Genomic DNA, 26,401 nt, shown 5'->3' with positions numbered 1-26,401 from the left:
ATAATAATAAGTCACAGATGGCATGTTTTTCTCTGCTACAAAATCACATTATGTCTGGCCAAATCGATCTCTCCATCTTTGATTATTCCTGAATACCAAACTGAAAAAGCAGTTCATGCTCAAAGTTAAGAGCCCAAATGCCAATGTGGGGCTATCTCTTGATTTTCTGTGACCATGGTGGTGCTACTGACCTTCTCTGAACTTCTTGTGAGTTGTAGAGGCCGACTTTACAATGGGCACCAGGGAAGAGGAAGATTTATCAGAGATGTTTTTGAATCAGTATGGTTATCTTTCCATGGAAAGGCAGGATAGGAACAAAATGGTAGAGGTGACATCTTGAAAAGGAAGGGAAAACAGCTCTAAGCTTCTGGAAGAGCCTTATCAGAGTGGACACAGGCAGCAATCTTGCTACTTTATCACAAAGTAAAAGAAAAAACATTTTGCATTAGGAAGCTGACATCCAGAAGTGGGTTGAATACCTTCTCTAAATCCTTCTCTAAAACCACCCATTAAGAATGTCCAGTCCTGGAACCCTCCCCACATCCCATTGCCTCCTGTTCCATGCCCAGCAGTGTTTCCAAATGCCTCAGCTTACAGCCAAATTCTCAAAACAAAGTAGACCTTAATTCACTTTGGTTTAATAATTAAACAAAATGTACTTAAAACTTTTAGGAAAGTGGGAACAGGGCACGAAAAGATACTGGGAAACCAAAATAAAAGATGGATGTTCACTCCACTGGAGCAGCACATCCTTGCTGGTGGAGGGCTGGGGGAGGGGGCATTATTCTGGGCACAGCAAGTGTTTTATCTGCAAGTGACAAATCCCAAATCCTCCCAGCTTCTGTTTCTCCCTACTTAAGACCTGGGTCACAGTATTTATTTACTTAAGTGATGGAGATGAAGGCAGGCTTAACGCTGGCCACCTGTCAGAATAACAGTGACCTGCCTCTTAAGGGGATTTCAGCAACCCCACATCATCTATATAAGACAAAAGGGGATTGGGAGAAAATGTAGAGAAAAAATTCAGTAATTGAGCTTGAAGGAGATGGTGACATGGAATGTAAAGACTCCACAGGGAGAAAGATGCTAAGATCCACGGGTGGCATTTAAAGCAACTCCGAAGAGTGCAGACTCCTTCCTCTCCTGAGATTAGAAGGGATTTGCAAAATATGATCCCCAAACTGAAAAGTCAGGCCCCCTTATCTGCCTCTCACAAATGCCCTTGGGGTTCTTCATAGTTTAGAAAGAGAGGTTCATTATAGTTTCCAAGGAATGCAAACAAATACACTCTCTTGGAAATAATGCTATTGGGGCTCTCAAGGGTGAGGAGGCAATAGACAGGTCCTACCTGGAGAATCTCAAGGCAGCATGGGGGACCTTATTTAACAAACTGGATGCCAGGTGGTGATCTCCGTATCACAACTTACAACAGCTTCATCATCAGCCCTACTTTACAGTGATGCTAAGTACCCAGGCAAAGACATCAGAGACAGCTGGAGGAGGGGTTGGGGCTTGGGCAGGCACACGGACTCCAGGCTCTGTGCTCCTATCCACTGTGCACTGTGCTGTGTGCCTCAAGCAGAAAGGAAGTGGTCCAATTTGATGATGTAAGGCCACACTGAAGGATGCTCCAGTAGCTCATACATACATGATAGAAATGTCCCCAGGCCCGTATCAGTTTTCCATCAGCTGCTGAAGGGCATCAACTTTTCTAGTCCAGAGGCAGGGTGATAAAAAGGGCAGAGGCTATGAATTCAGACAGACCTGGTCTTGAACCTTCCATTTTCCTAGGGAAATTTATTTAACTTTTGGAGCCTTGGTTTCCTATCTATAAAGTGGGGCTTACGTGACCTCTCCCAGGGTTTTGTGAGTATTAGAAACAACATAGGAGACCTGCTCAGCAGAGTGCCTGGTGATGAAAGAGTGGAAAGTGCCAATTTGTAAGAGTTATTTCAAATGTTCCTTTGTTAGAAGGCCCAGTGGAGAAAGCTTCAGGCCTTTGGACGGTCATTCGGGCCCTCCTGGAGGTAGTTCATACATACGGAGTGGTGAACCTGGACCATGAGCCAGTCTAGCCTGTAGATTTAGCAGGCTGGACTGCTTCCTGCCCACTCACAATGGAAAGCAATTTTGGTAAGTGCTTAGCTTAATTAGTTTGGGTCCAGACATGCTGTCAAGGGCTGCGAATGCACACTTGTCATCGTGATCATCCACCTGTCTCTGGAAAGCCTGCTTTTCCAGAAGTCTGAGCTTAGCTCCTTGTTGGGTAACCAGATGAAATTTCCATTCAGTCACCTCTCACTCCAGCTCCCTAGGGAGTGCCCTAAAGTCAACACCTTCTTCTACTAATGTAGCAGATCAGAGGAGGGCTGTTAACCTCTCACAGTTAACCTCCTTTGACCTCTTTTGGCCTATCATGGCTACTCTGGTCATGGACCACCTCTGCTCAGGAAGGGAGGTCAGACCAAAGCATCCACCACAGGCTCTGGGTGGCATCTAAGACACTTAATAAATATTACCAACTATGATAGCCCTAGATGATTACATGGGCATCTGAGCTGGAATTCTGGCCTAAAACACTCTCTCTACCCTGCTGGTACTGAAATCAAAAATTCTTCTCAGCAATGACACCAAAGAGTCCACGATGGGAGGAGGGAAGGAAGATGTGTCAGAATACAATCCGATGGGCACTGGAACATAGACTTTTGGGATACACTGCAGATTCAAGATCATGTCGCTTTTTTTCAATGGCTGTTCCAGAGAAGATAAAACAGACATAACTTTATTTTCCACACCCCACCACTGCCTGGGGCCTCCTGGCTACCATAACATTTTAGCGATGGACGTCAATAAAAATAAATAAATAAATAAATAAATAAATAAAACAGTGAGGAGGCGATGGTAACTGCTCCTGGGGAGACTGTGTAGTGGCCACTCTATTACCCATTGGTTCACCTTCTCACTACCACACATCCACAATAGCATCTCCAGCCTCCACTGCACCGGGACCCTTCCTATAGAAATTACAACGGCCAAGACGAGATATTCACTCTCTGAAACCTACGGCAAGGTAGATGACAGTGCGATGGAAGGAAAGAGTAGACAGAGTGCCTTATCGATCTACCTGCCAGCCTGGGAAAGGTGGGCAATAAAAGACTTATTGAAAATCAGAAAAAAAAAAAAGCACTTATTCTAATTCTCCTGAGAGGGAGTACTAATGTTGCATATGAATAAATCCACCCCCTTTCCCCACCTGGGGATTAAACCACCATCCTCCTAGCCAATCCTCCAAACAGGACAGATTTAAAAATCTTGCAATTTTATTTGCATATAAAGGCCGCTAGATATAGAATATCACAATAAATTTAAAAGAAACAACTGCTTTCCTAAATTTCATTAACAAGGTAACATAAAATAGGGTAAAGCTTAACAGCATTTACAATGGGAAAACAGAAATGACTATTAGCGACAATATTTTGTGCTAGCGAAGATTGCATCGACACACAGTGCAAAATGGGGGGAGGGAGAGGAAGTAAGAAGACAATTCAGGGTATTTAAATATAAAGGACAACTAAGCCTTATTTTAGTTACCTTCCATTGCATCCATGTATAAGTCTGTACACGCCTGTAACTGTAACCTAGATTTAACTCAAGTTCTTTGAGATCTTGAGTTCTGAGAAAATGTGTCAGCCTCTTCGGACTTGCGATGCCCTGCTATAAAGCATCGCTTTGCAGTTGTACTGTCCTTGGCAATATTAAACTCCTAACTTAGTCATAATACACAAAAAATATTTATATATATAAACCCATACTGAAAAGGAGTCTGCGCGCTCAATTTTTTTTAACTGCGTGAAATACCTGCTCTTGACAGATTCCATTTCCATATTTTTAAAGCTAAAATAATTTAAAAGAAAACAAACAAACAATGAGACCTTGTATAACCACAACATGGATCTCACTAGCTAAGCCATCCTTTAAACGAGGGTCATTTTCTTCTCCGGATGCAGCTTTCTTTATAGTGAGAGTGTGAAGAGAAGTCTTTTCCACGCCTACTTTTGCCGAAAAGATTGTTACAAATCCAGGCCACGTCTGCAAAAAAGAAGCATTACCAAGAAAACAACAGCAATAACAAAACACCAAAAAATAAAATACTTCAAACAATACTCTTAAACAGTTGTGCAAATCTGGGTGGTTTTTAAAACACTACCTACCTGTTTCTTTTTTCTTTTCTTTTTTTTTTTTCTTTTTCTTCCAGCTTAAAGCATATTAAAATAAGACTTTCATCACCTTTTAAAAAGAAAGCTTGGCTGTCCTTTGGCGAATACTAACAATTTACAATGGCGTGGCCTTTGAGAAAACGGAAGTCATTTTACAAATTCACAATGCTCCTTTCATTTCGAATGGACGCCCCATTTAAAAAAAAATAAAGAAGCACAACCTCTAGAGTCATTTGTGTTCCAGTAATTTACAAAAAGAACTCACAGGATTTGGAAATAAACAAGTAAGAGAATGTAAGTTTATAATTAGAAAAATGACAGTTTATAGACCTTCCCTCACATTCCAATTGGGCTTTTTAGAGCTTCAGGAACCCTGTGGGTTTGGAAGGTCAAATATAATTGGAGGGTTGGTCGGTTGAAAGCTGACTGTACACGTTGAGGCATTGATGTACGTTGTATAACCGTCGGTCATAATGCCGTAACCTGTGGAGACAGAGTGTCATGCTTACTGTAATATATACAAATGACAGTGACTCAGTGGTGAGCTGTCAGGCAAGGAAAACTGAAAAAATCTTTGCCAGTGGGCAGTGAGATGAGATTCAATGAAGCCTCCCCAGATGATAACAGCTTTCAGAAGCTGCCTTCCAATTACATTCTGTTTTCTTTAAAGGGAGAATCCTCTACTTCAAAGAAAAGTGATTCTTTTTTTCTTATTTAAGCACTAGATTTGTCAGGGAAAGACTGTGATTTCTTTACTAGTGAGAATAAAGAAAAAACATTTCTTCCCCTCTTTTTAAAATATGATTTTCATTTCAAAGCCCTGCATTAATTATTGAGTTCTAGGGAACAGAATGAGTAACATAAGCGACTCCTCAGGGCACAGGCATCCAAATCCCAAATGGGCTTTGGGACAGGTGGGGGGGGGGCGTGGGGGAGAGCACTGCACTGGGATCCAGGAGGGTGGATGCTCAGCTTCCTTATCTAGGAGATAACTGATCTTAACTTACTCGAATTGTGTGGCTTTGATTCCATTTCACTCAAAAAAGTCAAATAACCGAACACCCAAGTGATTTGCAGAGACATCACCATAAGACCCTGTTTCCTAAGCTCACCTGGGCACTGGATCAAGCCAAAACACTTCCCACATGCAGAATATAAATCTCTTGCAACCTACTGGAAGAAAGTTAAGAAAGTTTTTCTGGGTCTTTGGTATGTATGCCTCTTTCATAATTTTCTTAAATGTTTATTATTTATTTGCTTATTTAGAGAGCAGAAGAGGGGCAGAGACAGAGAGGGGAAAGAGAGAATCCTAAGCAGGCTCACACTGTCAGCGCAGAGCCCAATGTGGGGCTTGAACTCATGAGCCATGAGACAATGACCTGACCTGAAATCGAGAGTCAGACACTTAACTGACTGAGCCACCCAGGGCTCCCTTCCAGTTTGATAATTTTTAATTCGTTGAAATTTTTAGCATGTTTGCAAGTTAGCACATATCCCTGGATACCCTATATCTACCTGAGAACCTCTGCAATTAAGTTTGTAATTCTGTGTTGGTATCAGGCTCTTATGGCATAGAAAAATATGTCCGTGAAAAATTATCAGGACTTACAGAAACAACAGGTTTTTCTTTCTTTCTTTCTTTCTTTTTTTGTTTCCTTTCCATTTGCTAAAATTTCTCCAAGTAAGCCTGTGGAGAGCTTAATGAGGGTCAATGGAAAAATCTCTTAAGAAAAGAAAAGAGGCATTTAAAATGTGCACTGTTTAGTTCTGGGGTCATAAAGTCTTGTTATCTCTCTCCATCAAGAGGTTGGTATTTGCCCTCTCTCTGCCCTCTTCAGCTGTCTTAAGTGAATAAAAGTGAGACAAGTTTATTTGAATATGATCTCCTCCCTTTTAAGCAAGTTTATTATTTTGGGGCTTCAGTGGAATTCCCCAATAGTCTGGCTAGTTTAAAGTTAATTAATGATTTAAAAAAACCGGATGAAATGCAAACTCAGAGGTATGCTGTAGGTGTTCAAGCCTGATAACTGTCCCCCAGAACTGCTGTTTAGACATGAGCTCCCACCCATTCTCCCCCACCAATCCGGTATCATGCCTTAAAGAAATGCCCTCCTTTTCAGGGACTACGGCTCCAAGTCAGGGTAGGATGATGTCTACTCCTGCGGAGCTGCACCCCGCATTCCATGCACTCAGCTGGTGCCTGCACTTGGGGCAAGCTGAATTTTCTCTGGCATTAGGAGGATGATTTTCAATACGTATGCCTCTAATGCCTAACCTGGAAGCCAATGGATTTGTGGGCTTTGAAAAGCAAACTTGGTTTTCTTGCTTCATCAGACACGTAGGCCTCAACAACTCACCTGCAGATTCATAAAGAACTCCAGAGTACAAGCTGTAAGCAGGAGCTGGAGAAAATATGGAGGCTGCCTATGTAAACGCACCACTGCACACAAACCCGTGAAACCGGGAGATACTGGTGCGGCCAAGAAAAATCTAACGCCTGCTGAAAGACAGCTTTGTGTCTGTCTAAAGACCCTAGTTTTAAAAAGGAAGGACAGACGAAACCTAGAGCCCTAAAGTTTCCTGGGAGGCTTTTGGATTCTGTGAACTTGACTCCACCCTACCTTGAAAGGCAGAAAGAGGCAACTGGACCAGTTTCCAGTTGGGGGAGATTTAATTATTCCCTTTAGCCTCAGCCTGACCTAACAGCGCTGATGATTTCTGAGAAGTCTGAAATGGTTTTCGGAGGTTCATAAGGAAATGACTACCTGCAAATCTGCAGGTTCCTGCCATTTCTGTTCTATAACTTTCACTGTGTGTCCAAAGTTATTTTTCAAAGAAAGTCTTGTCTTCCTGGGTCCTGTGTGTATTCCATATGAAACACAATATTTACAGGTAGAAAGAGGCATTGGAAGTTGTTTAGTCTAATATCCAGGCCATTTCTTCTAAATGTCTTAAAGAAAGAATTTGTCCTTTTTTTACCTCAGGGCTGTTCTACAGTGGTGGTTAGCAAACATTCCTCATCAGAGCCCTGAGATTCCAGAAGTTGCCTTGGGGTGTGGGGGTGGGGTTGGGGTTGCTGGGTTTTCCCTAAGGTGAACCAGACCTACTTCTTTCTCTCCACTCTGCTTAAAAGAGAGAATCTCCATATAAAATATTTATCAGCTTTACATGCAGGTATTTCCCCTAACAATTGATATTACAAAAAGTTCTGCCACTGGTAAAAAGAGTTTGACAACACTATTCCAGTCATTCCAACTGTACCCAAGGTCCCCATTCTGGAATGAGATCATGAATAATGATACAAGACCTTGTGAATGCCTTTCTGCTGGTCTTACCTTCATGGATTCCACCAAATACATGGAGCTTGGGCCGGACTCGCCTCTGGACTGTGTTTAAAAGCTCCACACAGCCGACTCTTTGAAGCTCCTTTGGAACCCAGTCTCGAAAACCTAAGGGCAAAATGCAATCAATACTCTTAATTTTCCTTCTTCAGGTAAGGTTTCATTTAGACTTTCAGGAAGCCATAACTCACAGAAGGTTTATTACATTATCTGTAATCCTAGCCTCTCCATTAAAGCTCACAATGGCTTTTAAGGAACTTTTCACTTGTCACTTTGTCTTCTTTAGGTTCTTGAAATTTTTTTTTGGTTTCCATTTTTTTCTTCCTGTTAATTAACATTTTTTTTTCTTTCTGTAAGGGATTTGATTTATGCAGCCCTGGTTTCAAATCTTCATGGGCCTAATGACATTTATTCCCGGCAGTCCTGCAATATCTCTTTCTTTCTCAATTCAGTTACTTTTCTCTCTTTTTTTTTATTACGTCTTTCTTATAGCAGTTTACCTCTAAGATGGCTCAAAAAAGACAGGCTAGTAGGGACTGTCTGTAAACTGGCCACAAGATACCTTGCTCTCCTCAGGTACATCAACTTTAACCCTTGGTAGTTCTTGATGACCAAAGCCTGGAAATGGCAAGTTCCTCCTCCAGTCTCCTCTCTGGGAATAGGCAGCAATGTGACCACATGGTGGCATCCAGTCAGCTGGGGCTAACTGACTACCTTTAAAGTAAAAGCCACTTACTTCCATGTTTAATGTAGAGAATCCATAAAAACTGACATCAATTATAACAAAAGTCAGGTATCTGGATGATTATGGCCAGAAATAGACCCCATTTGCCTGAGCAGGATGGGTGTAAAGAAGGCAGGTTGGACTAATGGCTAAATCGTCATCAGTGGGAATCCATACCACAGCTCTGTTGGTGATTTCTACTATTCAGAAATGATCAGGCAGAAACAGACTGATAAGCTTATTCCACTTTGTTTGACGGAACTGCAGCAATGAAGACAGAGCATTTCTGTAAAGACATGTTAACTGGGGTGTGGGGAGTGGCTAGAGAGTCTGGTAAGAACATCGGATGAAAACGGGGCCCTATAAAAATTCAACCGGAGGTTTGATTCAAAATTCTGTTTGTTAGGGGAAAAAAATCCTTAATCCACAGTGATTGGCATATTCTATCATGGATGGGTTTACCTTGAAGGAAGAAATTATCTCATTTCATATACAATCAACCTGAGAAGGCATCCTGCTTATACCATGATAGTAAAGTCTCACGGTGAGATTGCTACTCAACAGGAAAGAATTAAAGGCCCCTCTCCATCCCCACCCCAAACCAGCATTTTCACAAGAATCCCAATAACATACTTTGATTAAGGTTCAACTTTACCTTATGAAAACCTCACCTGACCTTTTATTGTGGAACTCCTTGAGGTAGAACTTACTTTGCTACATGCACAACCACTCTCTGGATTACTCCATATTTACTACAAGTAAAGTAGTATTCAAAGTTTCTGGGATGTCTCAATTCTTTGGAGGCTAGAATGCAGACTTAGGACTACCACCACTTGCTTCTGTACCGACATTAATGGCCTGATGAGTCTGCGAATCAAGTGGTCTGCTCAAAGTTATATTCCAAATAATACTTCAGTCACGTAAAGCTGTCTGTGCTGAGGATATCCAAGTCCTGTTTACAATAAACAGCCTGAGGAGAATCATGTCTGCATGGAATAGCCTGCTCAGGGAAAGGACCGAGTTGGCTGAGATGCTCTCTCTGCAGGGTCTCACTGGGTAACTCAGGGCTGATCAGAATATTTAGCTAGCAATTCAGGATTTAGTCTCTAATGGCTGCAAAATAGGGAGCTTAATTCATTATGATGATAAATGTTGTTGGAAGTGTGATCTTTTAAAACATGGGGTGGGATGGGATGGAATAGGGGGAAAAAGGCATGGGGATGGTGATTCTGAAATACTGAAAAAGTCAGGAATGGCTAGATCCTGTGCAAATCTGGACAATTCCCCTGTCTACAACACAACCTGCTTCTCTTCTCTTGCTTCTCCACATCATTAAAATGTGCCACCATGACCACGCCTTGGCCCTCCCTTCTGCTATTTCTATGTGAAACACAGAACACTCACTTTCCTTGGAAGGGATGGAAAGCAGCCCTAAGTGGGCTGGAGGAAACAATATCTACAAAGATTAAATTCACAGTAGGGGATGTGTGTTAGATTTTTTATTTTTCAGGTTGACAGAGGAGGGAAGTCATATGGACCACAACCTCAAACCATAGGGAAAGACTGAAAATAATTTATTTTGTAACAAGGGTTTTCTTCCTTTCTCTAAACCAACCGTTGCTAGCATTATGCATTTGAACATTTATTAAGAGTGTAGATTTCATCTTATATGTTTTTTACTGCAATCTAAAAGAAAGAAAGAAAGAAAGAAAGAAAGAAAGAAAGGAAGAAAGAAAAGCTCTCCTACTATAAGTGAAGCATCTGAATTTCCAGAGTTACACCTTTGTTGAATGGGGATCCAGGTGATAGTCCTGTTTGATAATGTTCTGTGGCTGAGCCAAGGAGATAACAAGTTCATGAATAATTAAAAGAGAATTATAAAGTCAAAAAATCATATTCTGGCCCATAACCTGCGTAACTAAAGGTAGCTTTGAAGCATGCTGGCAATCTAAACCTGGATGTAGGTTTGAGGATTCTGTAGGTTCAAGGATTCTGTAGGATGAGTATCTTTAAGTAACTTTCAATGTAAGTCCTTACTTAACACCTTAGTTTTTTTTTTTTAAAGGATTCTTTGCTTATATAATCAGCTCAAATGTTTAACTTTAAAGATTTCCCAGGTCCCACTATTACATGGGAAAAGATAATGAGCTACTTTAAACAAAAGTTTCCATTATTTCGTTGCCATTCAAAAGCCCTGCAATTGAGAGGTCTGTGCCTTCTTCCCTCCAGTCTCCACTTCCCTTACTCCAAAGTGAATACAGTTCTTAAAATAAATGATCGAGCTCCAAAGACTGTGGTGCTCCATACTGATTTGATTTTCCCTGACTCAACTAAATTAAAAAAAAAAATTTAATTTCAAAAACACCTGTAAGCCTAGCAGAACTGCTGAGTTTAATTATCATACCGGTTTCTTTAAAGACATTGGCTTTTCTTTTTGTGTTCACTTTTTATTTTTTGAAGGAAATGATTATATCCCTGAAGCATTGTTTATTATGCTTGGGGAAAAAGACATCTATTATGACAAAAGGACAACATTTGCTTCACTTACCTAGAGGAGGTCCGTGTGTCATGAGTATGTCGATGCCCTCAGGGATGAGGTTCCACTTGTCCAGCAGAGACTGACCTCTGGGCAGGTTAAAGCCCCATCCATTAAACCACGGGGTCCTTTGGGGGAGATAATGCACACGGTATCAGGCCAGTGGAGCCACGTTTCTGCTCTACAATATTTCTCTCTCGCACATTCCCCCACGGTTTGCATCGCTCTCTTGTCTCTTTTTGATGATTGGCCCTGGCAGCAGGATGCTTTTTTGTTGACTGCTTCAAAACCAACGCATTTGAAAGCAAGTGTGGAGCCTGCGAATTGTTCAACCAGAAAGGGGCACAAGAGTCTTTACAGTGGAGACTCTACCCAGCTGACCTCTATCAAAATCTTAACAATGTTTTGTCTTCTCCCCCAAATCTCCATGCTTCCTAAGATGCCTAGCTTGGATCCAAAGCATTTCTACCCTTCCTGTAAGAAATTCCATCAGTACCCCTTCCTCCCCATCACTGCAAAACTGCTTTGCTGGAAGGATTCTTACAGAAGTCCTTGGAGAAAAGGACAAGGGCTCTGAAGGCAGAGCATGTACCTCCGTACATGGAGATGTTTTGAAATCCTGGACTGAGAAAGCTGAAAACGTTCGGGGCTCTGACAGGTGACAGGGGATCCAGGGAACAAAGAGCAAGCGTGGCCTTTTCCTCCTGTTCTCAAAAGGAAGGTTTGAGGGTCATTCTGGAATCCACTCTCCTGACAGGGAAGGTAAGCAGTCCACCCTCCCAGGAATGAGTTTCTGAGGTTGATGCTTCAGGCAGGCAAAAGTGAATGAATGGGGGTTTTGTCCTCAATGAGAGCACGTCTAATTGGAGCTGAACATGCCTCTACCATTTATAATAATAGAATAACCAATTTTTCTCTGCACACACTACTGGCTAAATCACACCAGAACAAAGCAGTTCCCAGTGCTGTCCTATTCCCAAACATCTAGATATAACCTTTATTTGTTGAAACTGACTCTTTCCCATTCTGTAGGAAAACTCCTACTTGCTAGCACATACATGTAAAAAACAAGTTGGTCAATTTTCTGGCTAAGCTCAACTTTCCTCTTCAACTTAAGCTGCCCCTTTCGTGCCTATTGAAAGAGGCGACCCTGTGTCCAAGGTAACTTGGTCAGTGACAGCAAATCAAAAGAAGTTCAATCTTATTTAAAGCCAATCATGGGCCAGACTATCAGATTCTCTCAAGACTTGGAACTCAGAAACACTGACCCAGCATTCATTTGGTGGTGGGCACATACAGGCAAGGACAGAGTGGAGAGGGCAACCGAAAACCATGTGAAAATCTGCCTTACAAGTGAGAAACCTGAGTTCTCACTGAGATGCTTGAAAGAAAGTTCCAGAGGTAAGAGACTGTGTGTCCCCAGTTAGAAAAAGAGAAACCAAGAAAGTATCTGACTTGGGTCCTACAACTATCTTCCAAGTTCCTAAGCCATCCTAAGGGGCTTACTTATAGTAACAATAATAACTTTTAAAGCTATTAATTGTTGAGGGCTTACTCTCTGTCAAGGTACTATTATTCTAAACACTTTATTTGTATTAACACATTTAAATTTCACAATAAGTTCAGGAGGTAGGTACTATAACTAACTCCATTTTACAGATGAGGAAACTGAGGCACAGAGAGGACAGGTAAACACAACCAATAAATTGGATATGAATCCAAACAATCTGGTTCCAAAACCCATACTCTTAACGACTGCACAATTCCTCTTCTTCCGTAGACTTGAACTAACTTCCTACTTGCCCTGGGTGAGCCTCTTCTGTATTCTTTCAAGTTTAGTGTCTTGTTGCCTGAAGTCAAATGAGCTCTGACCATGGAATCAAGTACTTGGTTCTAAAATCCAGCAATGAGATGGTGGAGTGGACATCAGTGGTTTTTGCCTGCCTAGCTCTTTCACCTTTCTTTTCGTAACAGTGCCTGAAATTTTTTGGAGAACCTCTCCCTCCACCTCTTAGTTCATGTGCTCTGCAAAGGCTGACCCAACCCTGTTCTAGGATCTCCCTGACCAGTGACTAGTCTAGGGATGCACATGTGACCCAAGCTGGGAGTCATCCTCAGGCTTTTTCTGGTACTACCTAAAAAGAGGTCATGGGTTCCTCTCTGGGATCCTGGGTCTTGAGAACTGTGTAGGCCTGGAATTGCCTGGAAGCTTTGTCTTAGCTACCATGCAGACAGCCCGGGCTTGAGAATCAAATCATCATCATCACACACACACACACACACACACACACACACACACGCCAAGCAAAGAAACAAGAGTACCCTGATGACCTTTTGGACATACGGATCCAGTTGTGCCTGAAGCCAATCACATTTTTCCTTTCAACTATATAAGCTAATAAAATATTTTCCTTTTTATTAACTTGAGTTAGGTTCTGTTTCTGCAATCGAAAGAGTCCTAATTCAAACAATTATTGTGTTTAGTGTAAAAAAGACCTATGTACTTACTGCAGGTAACACTGTCCACCCCCACCCTTGAACCGACCCCAGAGATGTCCATGTCCTGACCCCTGGAACCTGTGAATATATTACCTTGCATGGTAAAGGGGAATCAAGGATACTGATGGAGTTCAGGAGCTAATCAGCTGACCTTAAAATAAGAAGATTACCCTGGATTATCTGGGGGGGGGCCGCGATGTAATCACCTGCATCGCCAAAAGCAGAGGAGGGAGGCAGAAGAGGAGAATGGAGTGATGTAACCTAAGAAAAACCCAAAGTGCTGTTGGTGGCTTTGGACATGAAGGAGGAACAACACAAGCCAGGAGATGTGGGCAACCTCTAGAAGCTGGAAAAGGTAAAGAAAGAAAAGGAATTCTCCCATAGAGCCTCCAGGAAAGACACTTTCCGGTTGACATCTGGATTTTAGCCTAGTGAAATCCATGTCAGACTTCTGACCAACAGATTGCAACATGGTAAACAGGTGTTATAAGTCACTAAACTTGTGGTAATTTGTTACAGCAGCCAATAGCAAACTAATACAGTACCTAAAATGTCTGAGCTGTAAACTTCAGGACCTGTGACTGGCCCTGGGCCTCACCTAGAGCACAGCACGTGTTCAATCAACACAGCCTTGGGGTGCCTGGGTGGCCCAGTCAGTTAAGCATCCGCATCTTAATTTTGGCTCGGGTCATGATCTCATGGTTTGTGGGTTCGAGTCTTACATCAGGCTCTGAGCTGACCGTGCAGAGCCTGCTTGGGATTCTCTCTCTCTTCCTCTCTCTCTGCTCTTCCCCTGCTCTGTCTCTCTCTCTTTCAAAATAAATTTAAAAAAACTTAAAAAAAAATCAACACAGCCCTCAGCAGCCACACTGCCTTGTAGCTCAGCTAGATGCTATGCTTTTGGTTTCTTCGGAAGATTAGGAAGTGTTGGCTTTCTTATCCCAGGCTGCTGGGGAGGCACCAGGTACCACAGGCCTGAGGGAAGCAGCAGGTAGAACCTTTTAGGGCTCAATTAGTCAATCTTGCTTACATTTGTCTTCTAGGACTTCCTGTCTTCAGGTTCTTAAGCATTTTTCATTAGAATCTGAAATAGAGCTGAAATGCCCATTCTTTCCCTTCATTTCACAATGACCTCTTTCCAAGATTTGTCTTAAAAGTAAAAGAAAAAAAAAGACAAGTTCAGAACCCAGTGAAAACTCAGTGAGCATTTTGGCATGAGAGAGAGAAAAATAAGCAAAAACATCTGTTTTCCTAGGTTTTGAAAACAAGCTTCTGGGCCTATGGTTCCTGTCTGAATGGCAAATAAAGAAGGCTTGAAAGAGTCCCAAGCATACCCAAGTAGTTGGTACAGTGAGGGGTTCTGATTTCGCTGCCAGAGTCTGTCTGAAGGCAGTCAGCCTCTGGACCCCCAGGTCATCCCAGGGGCTTCCAGAGTCAAAGAAACAAGACTTTATTTTCCAGTCTTTCTGAGTTTCTCTCACAGAGTCTTCTTGGGAAACCTATAGTCCTATTGCCCCAGGAAGTGCTCCGTTTTTTAAGTGCTTTGCGAAAGAGTAAGACAAGCCCATTGTGTACAGACACTCCAAATTTCATGTTAATGTAAACTTTAATGTTAAGCTTGTGACAAAATCCAGAAGTTTCCAAGTTAAGGGCAAACTTTAAAAATATCTGGCATTTATTTTGACTCAAACCTGTATGTATGTGTATGAGAGTGTGAGACAGAACTTAAATTATAAGAAAAGGAACATTTATCAAGTCTCTGATATGCTTTATATAGAGGTTTTACACAGACTATTAAGTTTAATTCCTCATAACAATCCTTGAATTATTATTAACAGTCCTTGAGTACTGCCAACTCTATTTTTAGACAAAAAGGCTGAAGATCAGTGATATCAAGTAACTTGTCAATATTCCCAGGATTGGTAAGTAGTGGAGTGCAAATTCAAACCCGGATCTTCTGGCTCCAAAGCCTCTGCTTTTGCCTGCACAGTGCTGAACTAAAACCTTCTAGCCCAGTTTTGGTTTTGGCTCACACACTTGTGAAGTAAAAACAGGGTTGCTCCGTTCAGTCTCTTAGGCTGAGCACTGTACAACTTCAGCCAGTGCCAGGGCATTGTGTGATTGAAGTGGCTCTTAGTAAAAATGCAGTGTGACTTCCAAGATGTTATTATGGCTTTTCTGGGAAGTTTTCTGCTCCTTTAGATCCTCCAGATAAGGCCTTTTCCACAAGACAGTGGCCAGGCAATGGTAAAAAGCAGCCCAGTGATGGGTTCCAGAATTATTCCAGCATGGTGTAATAAATGGGCATACAGAAGAGACCTGTGTGCTAATACTCATTCTGGCATGAATTTACAAACTCACATGAACCTTCGGTAAGAGAAGGCCCCTCAGTGGGCTCCTTTCCTCATCTGAAAAATGAATGAGTGCATGGACTTGATGACTGGGTTTCAGGATTGCTTGTAGGTTGCAGAAATCATATGCAGAAGCCCCACACCCAAAGCAGGGACATGAAGGGGTGCTCTTGCTGAAGGGCTGGTAAGAAGGGGCTGCGAACCTACTCACTCATTTAGTCTGCTCCTCCTTTCTGGCCTGCGCTTCTGAGCAAAGCCGGCAAAACCCAGCACTTGATGGTCCTTCTATGATCAAGAAATCCTAACATTCTATAAGTCTGTGCAGACTATCAATGTTCTAAATAAATGCCGTGAATTGCTCTCAATGAATTACCTAAATTGCCTGTAAGGGACCGAGTCCAGTGTGGAAGAAGTAACTGCACAGAGCAGAGACCAAATGTGTCAGCATCAATGAATAATGCTTTATCCAGTTGAGTTTCAACCTGAAACATGAAACCCCAGCAGTGAGCCCATCAGGGGTTCACTGGAAAATATGTGCACAGTCGACCTCCCGAGCCCCACAATGGGTTTTGTTCTGTAGCAATGGGGGGTGCGGGGGGGAAAGGAGGAGGGAGGAATCCAGGGGAACAATGTCTATTGCCTCAGCCAAGGACTTAATAATTAGCTGTGACTAACAAATACCACATGGGAACCAACTTGTAAGAAAATGTCCCACAAAGCGCCCTATTGCCAGTGGGCCAATCAGGACCTGTAACCCATCTCCTTATAGAGAGGGATTAGAAAACTCAGGCAGCTAGAGCTGCCTAAAGCCACTGGACCAAAGACATGGATGGAAGCTGTGGGTGCTCTCAGGGCTCCCTCCCCCTTGCTCTTGCAATTAGGGGCACTTGGCCTCTCCAGGCTGAAAGTTCAGGAGCAGGAGCTAAGGGAGTTAACATAGGCAGAATTTGTTCCAAACAATGTCAACACAAAACAGGTTTTCTATATGGAAGCAGGTTGAGATGAAATCGCTACAAAGGTCATCTGTGTTTGCAGTACACGGTGCTGTGGTGTGGGCAGAAGGGAGCTTGCTGGACCATAAATCTGAGGTTGGGACAGGTGAATGGCTGTTTACTCCCCTACCCACGTCAGTGGGGGCCAGGAGCGCCCCAGGAAAGCAGGATTTGTTAAAGAAAAGTTGGCACTTGGTCTGCTCAGATGGGCTATTCAGGTTCATGGCGCTGGTACCTGCTGGTCAATGTCTACAAATTCCCCCGGGTGCAGACGGTCCTGGGAAGGCTGCATCACGAAGACTCAAGATTGGGATTGTGATTAACCATCTCCTAGGTGCCTCCTGCAAAGATGAAGGCTTGGAAGCCTGGTGGGATCCCCTGGGATTCTGCCTGGAAAGTGTGAAGGGGAAAGTGCAAGGGTTCACAGCTGGGGTAGCGGCCATGCCACTGCTTAGGACTGTGAGAACCTGGGGATTCTGTAAAAAGTTAGCCATTCTTGTTTTGGAGGGAGGAGGGACAAACATGGATTATGGAATCACAGACCAATAAAGCCCCAGGTCTGCTACTTACTGGCTTCTCAGTCTCCTCATTTTCCAAATCGAAATGGAGTATCTGCCTATGTGGGTAAAGTGAGATCATTTATGCAAAACGTTTGGGAGAGTACTGGCACAAAGTGTTAATGTGCAGCTTTTAATTTATATATAAGATATATGAGCAATATATGTGTATGTGTATATACACATGTACACACACACACATGCACGCACACAAACACAAACAGTCGCTCATGTTACATTTTCTTCCTACAACCTCCCAGGCTGCGGCCCATCAAGTAAACAGACCCTCCTGCTCCAGACTTTTGAAGAGTCCCCAGTGAATAGGCAAACATTACTAGATGGCTAGATAGAGTCTGATTTCCTCGGGCTGATTACTTATTAAAAGGCACTTCCTCAGCTCACTTTTGAGTGGAAGTTTTCAAACAGGCACTCGCTCACTCGCTCGCTTGCTCAGTCTTGCATAGACAATCCTGTGGAATGTGAGAGCACAGGGCAAAACGTTAGTCAAGGCTGCTTAGCTGGCTAGTACAGGTGGTTAGATTTTGACAGGATCTTAAATTGGGGGAAGTTCAAGGAAGGGTCCTTGGGTCCTTGGAATATTAATAACAGGGCCCTTGGACAGGTTCACTGGCGGCATTGACAAGCTACTAATTAACACCATCACCACAGCCTGGCATCTCCAGTAAGCAAAATTCAGAAACCAGGGGCCAGTTTCCACATACACTTTCTTTCCTAAATGGCGGCACTTTAGAATTGCAACCTTCCTCATGCCTGGCACTCCCAACCTCCGTCGGCCCCTCTCCCACTGCACATCGCACCAGGTCTAACAGAAGCTAATTTAACCACTGCTGGTTAAAATCACACCGCACTTCACAGCCCCTTTCACATGCCATGAAGCTGTCATGATAATTCTTGATCTCTAGCTCACCTGACAGCTCAGCCCTCCCTTGACTGCAAAGCTTCCCGTCAGTTAGAAATAGCAGTTTCCCTGGCACCACATGTGTCATCCCGAATATCCAGATGAAAGGCAGACGCCTGCCCCACTCCCTTTCTTGCCTCCTTTTCTCTTCTTAGCTCTGGAGTTTGTTAAGAAGCCAGCCTTCTCCCCCAAGTCCCTCCACTTGGCAGCCTGGAAGTTACTCTTCCGTGCAATTAAAAAGATGCTTTGCATTAGCTCACGGAGGAACATCACACCTTGTGCAGCAAAGAGACACATGCACCAGTTGACATGGCTAGGAGAGAGGGACAGCTTAACTTCAGGGCAAGATTTACAGCCCTGTGCAGCTGCCTGGGAAGCCTGGCTGGCCCAAACCACAGGCTCAGCTGCCTGCAAAGGGCAGTGGTGGCTCCTCTCTCACGCCAGCTGTCTAGTGCCGTCTCTTCCCTGTGACTCTGTAACGCGCTCTTTCGTTATGAGGTCCTGGGGATGAGAACAGATACTGTTTTGATAAAGGGGAAGGCCTGAGTGAATAAATGTGGTCTATGTGCTCTGGACGGGACAGGAACAAATCATACCTAAGGCGGTCACCTGAGGCCCATGAGCTGTGGGCAGGGGCTTCGTAAACCAGGTAGGGCACACTGCGGTCTTTGCAAACATGCCAACTGTGTCCCTTTTCTGTAACTAATAAGGAACAAGTGTCCGAATGAAGCCTCTGTTACCCATTTTCCTCTCCCCTGCTGGAAAGGAAATAGTGTAAGCGGAGTTTCCTTCAGGAACCAAGAAAACAAAACCCACTATGACCTGTTTTCGAATGTGGTGTGCCTTGAATTATTAAAAATAACATTACAGTGTCTGTTGCCTTCCCATTGGGCTGTGCAGGAGACTATGCTCATCAATTGTGCAAAGAGCCTGACAGGGCAGCAGGAAGGCCACGCAGAACTTCTGTCTTGGTGGGCAGGTCAAGCAGATTTGGGACATGCCCAGGTGCATCCAGAAATAGCATTTTGTTTTGCAGCTGAGGAAATCTGGTGCCCGGACCAGAGAATGGGCCCTGCCTTGATCTTTAACCCCCGGCAGGGGAATTTCTCAAAGAGGGATACCAGCACCACTGTCTAGGTTTAAAAGAAAAAGGGGTCAGTGGATGGAGAGGAGTAGAAAAAGAAAAGCAGCATTCCTCCGTTTTTCTTTTTTTGCCATTTTTAAAATTGTAGTAAACTATATATAACATAAAACTGACCATTTAACCATTTAAAAAAATAAAAATAAATTTTAATGTTTATTTATTTTTGAGAGAGAGAGAGAGAGAGAGAGACAGAGAGCGAGCAGAAGGGCAGAGAGAAGGAGAGACACAGAATCTGAAGCAGGCTCCAGGCTCTGAGCTCTCAGCACAGAGCCTGATGCGGGGCTCCAACCCACAAACCACGAGATCATGACCTGAGCCAAAGTCAGACGCTTAACTGACTGAGCCACCCAAGCACCCCCATTTTAACCATTTTTTAAAGTGTATAATGCAGTGGCATTATATACATTCACAGTGTTGTGCAATCATCACCACCTTCCGTCTCCAGAACTTTTTCATCATCCTAAGTAGAAGCTCTGTGCCCATGAAAGGACAGCTCCCTCTCCCCACCCTCCTTCCAGACGCTGGCCAGCACTGGTCCAATTTTTGTCTCTATGAATATGACAACTGCAGGTGTCTCATGTAAGCGGAATCGTACCACATTTGTCCTTTTGGGTCTGGCTTATTCTCTTTAGCACAGTTGTGTTCAGGGTTCATCCATGTCATTGCATTTGTCAGAATTCCACTCCTCTTTATGGCTCAATACTACCCCCTCGTATGGCTTTACTGCATCCATTTTTTTCATCTAAGGTTTCTGAAAGTCTAGGATGTGCCAGGCACTAAGCTTGGCCATAGGGAGACATGGAGTCTCTTTCTTTGTGAAGTGTGCAGTTACTGAGTTGAAAGCCCAGTGAGGACGGGCTCAGTATGGTACTTCTGGGGCATTTATTCATTCAACAAACATAACCTGGATGCCTGCTGTGAGCTAGGGTCTGGCAAGGTAGGTGCTGGGAATACAAAATTGAATACAGTTCCCAGGATAAAGCCATAGCTCACCATTTTCACAGGTAAAGCTGCCTTGGACAGAAGTCTTTAATCTCTGGCCCTCATTTCTTTTTTATTAAATCTATTCTTTTTTCTAATGTTTATTTATTTTTGAGAGAGAGAGTGGGAGAGGGGCAGAGAGACAGGGAGACACAGAATCTGAAGCAGCCTCCAGACTCTGAGCTGTCAGCACAGAGCCCAATGGTTCAATGTGGGGCTCGAACTTGCGAACCATGAGATCATGACCTGAGCCAAAGTCAGAGGCTTAATCGACTAACCCACCAAGGCTCCCTTGGCCTTCATTTCTAAGTAACCTAATTTCAGAGGAAGTTGGGGAACATCAGAATGATCTGAGAATTAACCCAGTGACTTCAAGTGAAGACCCGCCCCCAGGCCACGAGGTGACCAGGAGCATACTTGGCAGGAAGACTTTAGGGGGGAGATTTCCTTCCATTTCATCCTGCACACTCCTTCATAAGGCTGGGCAGCTGAAGCCAGGACCACAAAACACAAAACCACATCCTACTAAAGGCAGCCTGTGAGAGCAACGTGTGTCACATGTCTGGCTGGTTCTACAGCACAGGACGAACAGGATGGGAGGGGCCAGGAAGATTGCCAAGTACTCCGGCAACTTGGCAGAGAGCATCTGTACCTTCCTCTCCCCCTCTTCTACCCTGCAGACATGTCACAAAAACCTAGCAGGTGGAGGAGTTTCTTAACTTAGATTTCCCAAAAGAGTAAGAGGAAAAGTGGGTCCAGGATTAGCTAGATTTTTTGTTACATAGCAAACTCTTAAGAACTGATGTTAACAGATGGGATGGCCTGATGAAATGTCTGCCCCCAACAAGAGACTTTATTACGTTTAGTTTATTTGAGAATGTGTCTGTGTGGGTGGAGGTTGTCACACATTTATCTTGACAATAATGCTGGTTTCTTTTTATACTATTTCATATTTTGGGGGCACCACGGGGATATAGCTAGGGAGGACCACACTGGCAAGAAAGCCTGCCTCCTGGAAAATAGATGGTAAAAGAATAAGTAATAAGTGGACAATAAAATAACTTCTCCATGAATATGATGTAACCAGGAAGACCGGAAGCTAGGTGACTTCAGTCTGGTTCACTCTGCATCCCTAGCACCTGGCACAAAGCAGATGTTCTAGTATTTGTCAACTGAGTTAAGAGCGACTGTCCATGAAGTTTGTAACTTCATGAAAAAATGCATACACCATGATGGTCAATGGAAAAGCAAAGTATTAATTCACATATCAGTATGTATTCAAGTATGCAAAACATACTTAGAAAAAAGACACAGACCAACATACTGAATGGTTATTTTGGGGGTGGGAGGAGGATTAGTGATGATTTTTTTCCTTTGATTTGTCTACTATTTTCTCCTTTTTCTATGAGGATTAATATCATTTGGAAAGAAATCATAATTTGGTGTAAAGTCTTCATACAGCCAAATGCAAGCTGAATATGAGCAGACAGATCCATGGTCTACTTAGACTCTACTCTGACTGCAAGGTGGTTCCCCCAGGGAGTGGAGCATTTGGGACACTTTTGCTCAGGAAGCTGACAGGGCTTGCCTTAGGGGGCTTCCCTCCCCCGCAAAAGAAAGGCATCTTTGGCAACAGAAGTCTTTCCTTCGTTCAAGTAGTTCAATACATGTTTGCTGAGCACCTGCTATATGTCAAGCATCACTCTGCTGGTGGTGGGTATGCTTTTCATTTTAATGAGGAATTTCAGTTTTAAATGTAGACAATATCATGTTATCTGCACATACTTACTACAAATCATCTCACATTTCTTCGTTCACAATAACTCCAAGTGGTGAGCAAGGTATGTGGTTTAGAGAAAACAGTATACAGAATTTTAAGGACTTGCCCATGGTCACCTGCAGCTGAGGTGGCATGAACATAACTGTGTTGTGCAAAGGATTAAACATTAGACAGGTCTGGGTTCAAATTCTGACTGCTTTCTGCTTAGCAATGTAACCTTGGGCAAATTTCTTCCATCTGATCTCAGTCTTCTCGTGTATAAAGTGGCAACAGTAACACCAACCACATAGATTTATTGTGAGGATTAGATGTGATAATATACGTAATGCATTTGGCAGAATGTTTGTCCTATATTGAGCATTAAATATTAGCTCCTATCGTCATCAGCATGTTAATACCACTACAAATATTAGTATCATCAATCCCTTGCTCTTTGTTCCCTAATCTTCTTCTTATCAACACAAAGTGTACCTTCTCTCCATTGCTCAGATTTAGAATGTAAATACCAAAGAACCGAATGATTCATTTGAAAGCACTGAGTGTTAACATTTAGGTACAGGGGACCCAGCTTTGGTTAATGCCAAGGCAATGAGTTAAGAGACAGAGGACATGAGTTCCAGCTCTAGGTCTTCCAACTGGCTTGCCATATAACCTTGTTCAAGTAACCTCTCTGATCTCTTGTTTCCTTAACAGTGACACAGGGATAACAATCCTTATGAACCTTGCAAGGCTGTCAAACAAAAGCCCATAAAACCTAGCTGCACCTAAAGGGAAAGTGCCTTCTAATTCCCATGTCACTGGCTGTCTGTGTTGCCTGTTTGTGCTGTTTGAAAAGCTCAGAGGAGCCGGAATAAGTGACAAGGAGGTCAGGTGTAAGTTAAAGTGTTGGCCCCCACTGATCTACCATCTTGGCTCTAAACAACTAGCTTCGGTCCAGACTGATTTAGTACAGTGAGAAAACGGTGAGTGCAAACTGGCAGGACACACAATCAGAGGGCTGAGTGAGACGCTGAAGCTGCCCCTTCAATTCAGAGGTTAAAGCAAGCAGAAAGACCCTGGTGTCTCCCTCACCATGCCAGCCAACCATATATTATTAATTGGGCTCAGCAAACATTATTGAGCACCTTCTGCTGCAAGGCCTTGGCAAGGAGCTCCAGGGAGATCTAAATGCAACGCGAGACCATCCCAACCTGCCACCTGGCTGGGATAACGAGATAGTCACCGGCAAAACTGTTCTCCCCTGTCTCTGCCCATTAAAATTCTACCGAGCCCTAAGGGCTCAACTCCTATATTCCTCCAAGAAGCTTTCCCAGATCCCCTCAACGCTGTAATTGTCATTTGTAGGATATATCGTCCTCTGCATTATTACTGGGTTGTGCATATGCATGTGTGTATTTGAACTGATGTCCCACCTCATTCCAACAAGCATTTGAGGCAAGGTCATGTTATGGGTTTGTCTATCTTCCCCAATGGATTGTGAGCCATGCCCAAGATCTAGCATGATGCCTGAAACATAATAGATGTCAAGAAAATATTCATAATAACGAAAAAAGCAGGAGAGTTTAGAATAAGCGCCCAAGGAAGTGATCCAAATAATGTGTGACTGATGGTTAGAATGGGGCAAGACAGATTAATGTCTGAGCTTATTTAAAAAAAAAACAACAAAGGTCATTTAAAAACACTGGATGATATGTTTCATAGGCCTGTGCTGCCACATACAATAGTCATTGTGTGGCTACTGAGCCCTCAAAATGTCGCTAGTCCCACTTGAAATGTACTGTAAGTGTGAAACATGCTGTATTTTGGAAAGTTCAATGAAACAAAACCCTAGGTGACAATATCATCATTTTTATACTGATTACATGTTTAAATATTTTGGATATATTGGGTTGCATTAAATATATTGTTAAGTGAATTTTATCTTTTTTCACTTTTTAACGAGGCACATTTAAAATTACATATTCGTTCATGTTAAATTTATATTGCATGACACAGTCACAAGGCACAGAAATATTCATACGATGATTCAGAAATCCCTATTTAGGGATTGTACCTTAATGAAAGAATCCAAAAGTAAGTAAAAATGCCATGCACAAAGTTATTCATTGCAGTGTTATTCATAAGCGCAAAATGTTGGAAACAAGTATATCCTCAACTCTGCATAAAAAATAGGAATGGTAAGACAATTACCGCTATTGGAATATCTAGTAAAATGTATATTATGCAAATGCTAATTACCAAGAGTAAGTAGCAACACAGAAAATTCTTAAAACATGATACTGCTTAGATAAGCATAGGGGAAGGGGAAGGAAAAATAAGATAAAAAGAGAAAGGCAGGCAAACCATGGAGACCCTAAATACAGAGAACAAACTGAGGGTTGCTGGCAGGATGTTGGGTGGGGGTATGGGCTAAATGGGTGATAGGCATTAAGGAGGGCACTTGTGATGAGCACTGGGTGTTACGTGTAAGTGACGAATCACTAAATTCTACTCATGACATCATTATTACACTATATATGAACTAACTTGGATTTAAATAAAATTTTAAAAATGTTTTAAAAAGGACTGACAAAAGAAAAAAAAGATAATGAATATGAAAACAGAAGAAAAAATATTGAAGCTTCATTCGTGACAAACAAAACGACATAATATTGCTTGAAAAAGCACTCAATGTCTGAATCTATGTATAATCTGCATGCAGGCATGTTCTTTCATCCAACTCATCATACATTTGCTGAACTATTACTACACCCCAGGTTCTGTGTTCAGGGAAGACTGGAATTAGAGATAATAGGGGATGGGGGACAGCCAGGTAAACAGACAATGGTGTCTGCAAATGGAAGTACCAGGTAAAATGGCCATCTGAAGGAGGCCACACCTAAGCTTTCCTAGGGTGAGCAAGGACTGGGGGAAATGTGAAGAAAACAAGAAAGCTATTCTTCTGGTGAAGGGTGGTATGGGGTTTTTCTTGGAGTCCCAAGCTTTCTGGGGTTTTTACCATGAAAACACAGAATGGAAATCAGCATTCGACTCCACAGTGCCTCTGGCACTGAGCCGGGGTGCGTTGCTGGCTCAAAGAAGAACTGGGCAGCCCTTGCCAGAATGGCTCTGTGGTCCGACCTGTGTCGTAATAGGTGCTAACACCTCCCGCTCCATCGCCCTCAGTCTCAGTTTGCTTATCTATAAAATGGAGATAATTAAAGTGTCTGCCTTATCGATACATTGCTGAAAAAATTAAACGCAATAATATGTGTGAACTTCTTAGCTGGGTGTTTTTGCTCATAATAAGCATTACATAATTGTTGACTTTTATTATTATTGTAAAGATTACAGGAATAGCATGAAATAATTGATCAGGAAGATAAAGTAGAGGATGGAAGCCATCTACTCCCAACACTTCATCCGAGTTGAACTGGTTCACTTACTTTCAGTTTCTAGAATCGTTTACAGCCATTGAATTTACTCAACCAAGTTTTCTTCTTCTTCTTCTTTTAAATGCCTTGAAGGATGATGAAATTATAAATGTTCTATATAATGTGACAGCGAAATAAGTTAACCAGAGAATTATTTAGGTCTGCTGTCTTTCACTCAGCAACATAAGAAAGCCAGACTGTCCTTTCTCACTTAAAATTTCACTCTCCACCCCCCCGCCCCCCCCCTCCCCAGCAAGCTACTCATTCGTCCAAACTCTTCAGTCAGAATAGTAAGCGTAATTTATCAATCTCTAGGTGACCTCCCTTAGACAAAAACAAAACCAGGTCAATTGTTTCATTGTTTCTTAAAGAGTTGCTAATGAATTCAAGAAATCTTGAAAAAGAAACATATCATTTTTCTGATACTCAGTCCTGCTCTTTTTCTAATAAAGAGTCTAAGCAAGTTTGTGTGAAAACAGACTCTTTGTTTTATAAATAGAACACCATTTAAGTTTTTTTTAGAGGTGTCTGCTAAAAATAAAGAGGGTTATGGTTTACTTCTTTATAGCTCTCAAAACAAAACTCAACACAACAAAAAAGCCTGAGCTTAACTAAATGTTATATTTCTATTTTGAAAGGTAGCTTTATATGAGTCAGGCATGATTTCTTGAAATGAAATTCCCCAGAAATTAAATTTCCTGTGTTTATCCAAGGTGTGCCTATGTTAAGTAATGACACCATAGTGTTTGTCTTTTTTTTTTTTTTTTTGACACCATGGTGTTTTGTTTTTTTTATTTTTTAAACATATGCCCCAGAATGAATACAACCGAATGCTCTGCTTCCGTTCTATAAAGTCCTCACACAATTCCTCTTTGGAAATTGCTTCCTTTGTGGAGTACAATAACCATTTTTAGGTAGAAGTTCTAGGTGATCTGCTCCCAAATTAT

General features: G+C 42.5%; 1 protein-coding gene across 3 annotated transcripts in view; it reads right to left on the bottom strand.

Moving 5' to 3' along the window:
* Nucleotides 1–4,516: 4,516 nt before the first annotated feature.
* MPPED2 (metallophosphoesterase domain containing 2) overlaps nt 4,517–26,401 on the bottom strand; it is a 173,519-nt gene continuing 151,634 nt past the window's right edge. The window contains exons 5-8 of one of the 3 annotated variants that reach the window (XM_049648870.1): nt 10,831–10,946; nt 7,553–7,666; nt 5,330–5,387; nt 4,517–4,700 (exon numbers count right to left, since the gene is read on the bottom strand). In XM_049648870.1, the coding sequence (XP_049504827.1) occupies nt 4,607–4,700; nt 5,330–5,387; nt 7,553–7,666; nt 10,831–10,946 (382 nt within the window). In that variant the 3' untranslated portion in view covers nt 4,517–4,606. Of the gene's footprint in view, nt 4,701–5,329; nt 5,391–7,552; nt 7,667–10,830; nt 10,947–26,401 lie in introns of all 3 variants that reach the window. The other 2 variants (XM_049648865.1, XM_049648877.1) reach the window with 2 other exon arrangements.

Source organism: Panthera uncia, chromosome D1, assembly GCF_023721935.1.
Source record: "Panthera uncia isolate 11264 chromosome D1, Puncia_PCG_1.0, whole genome shotgun sequence".
NCBI classification, from domain to species: Eukaryota; Metazoa; Chordata; class Mammalia; order Carnivora; family Felidae; genus Panthera; species Panthera uncia.
Note: the sequence above shows the minus strand (reverse complement) of the source record. Positions and strands in the feature narration are given on the sequence as shown.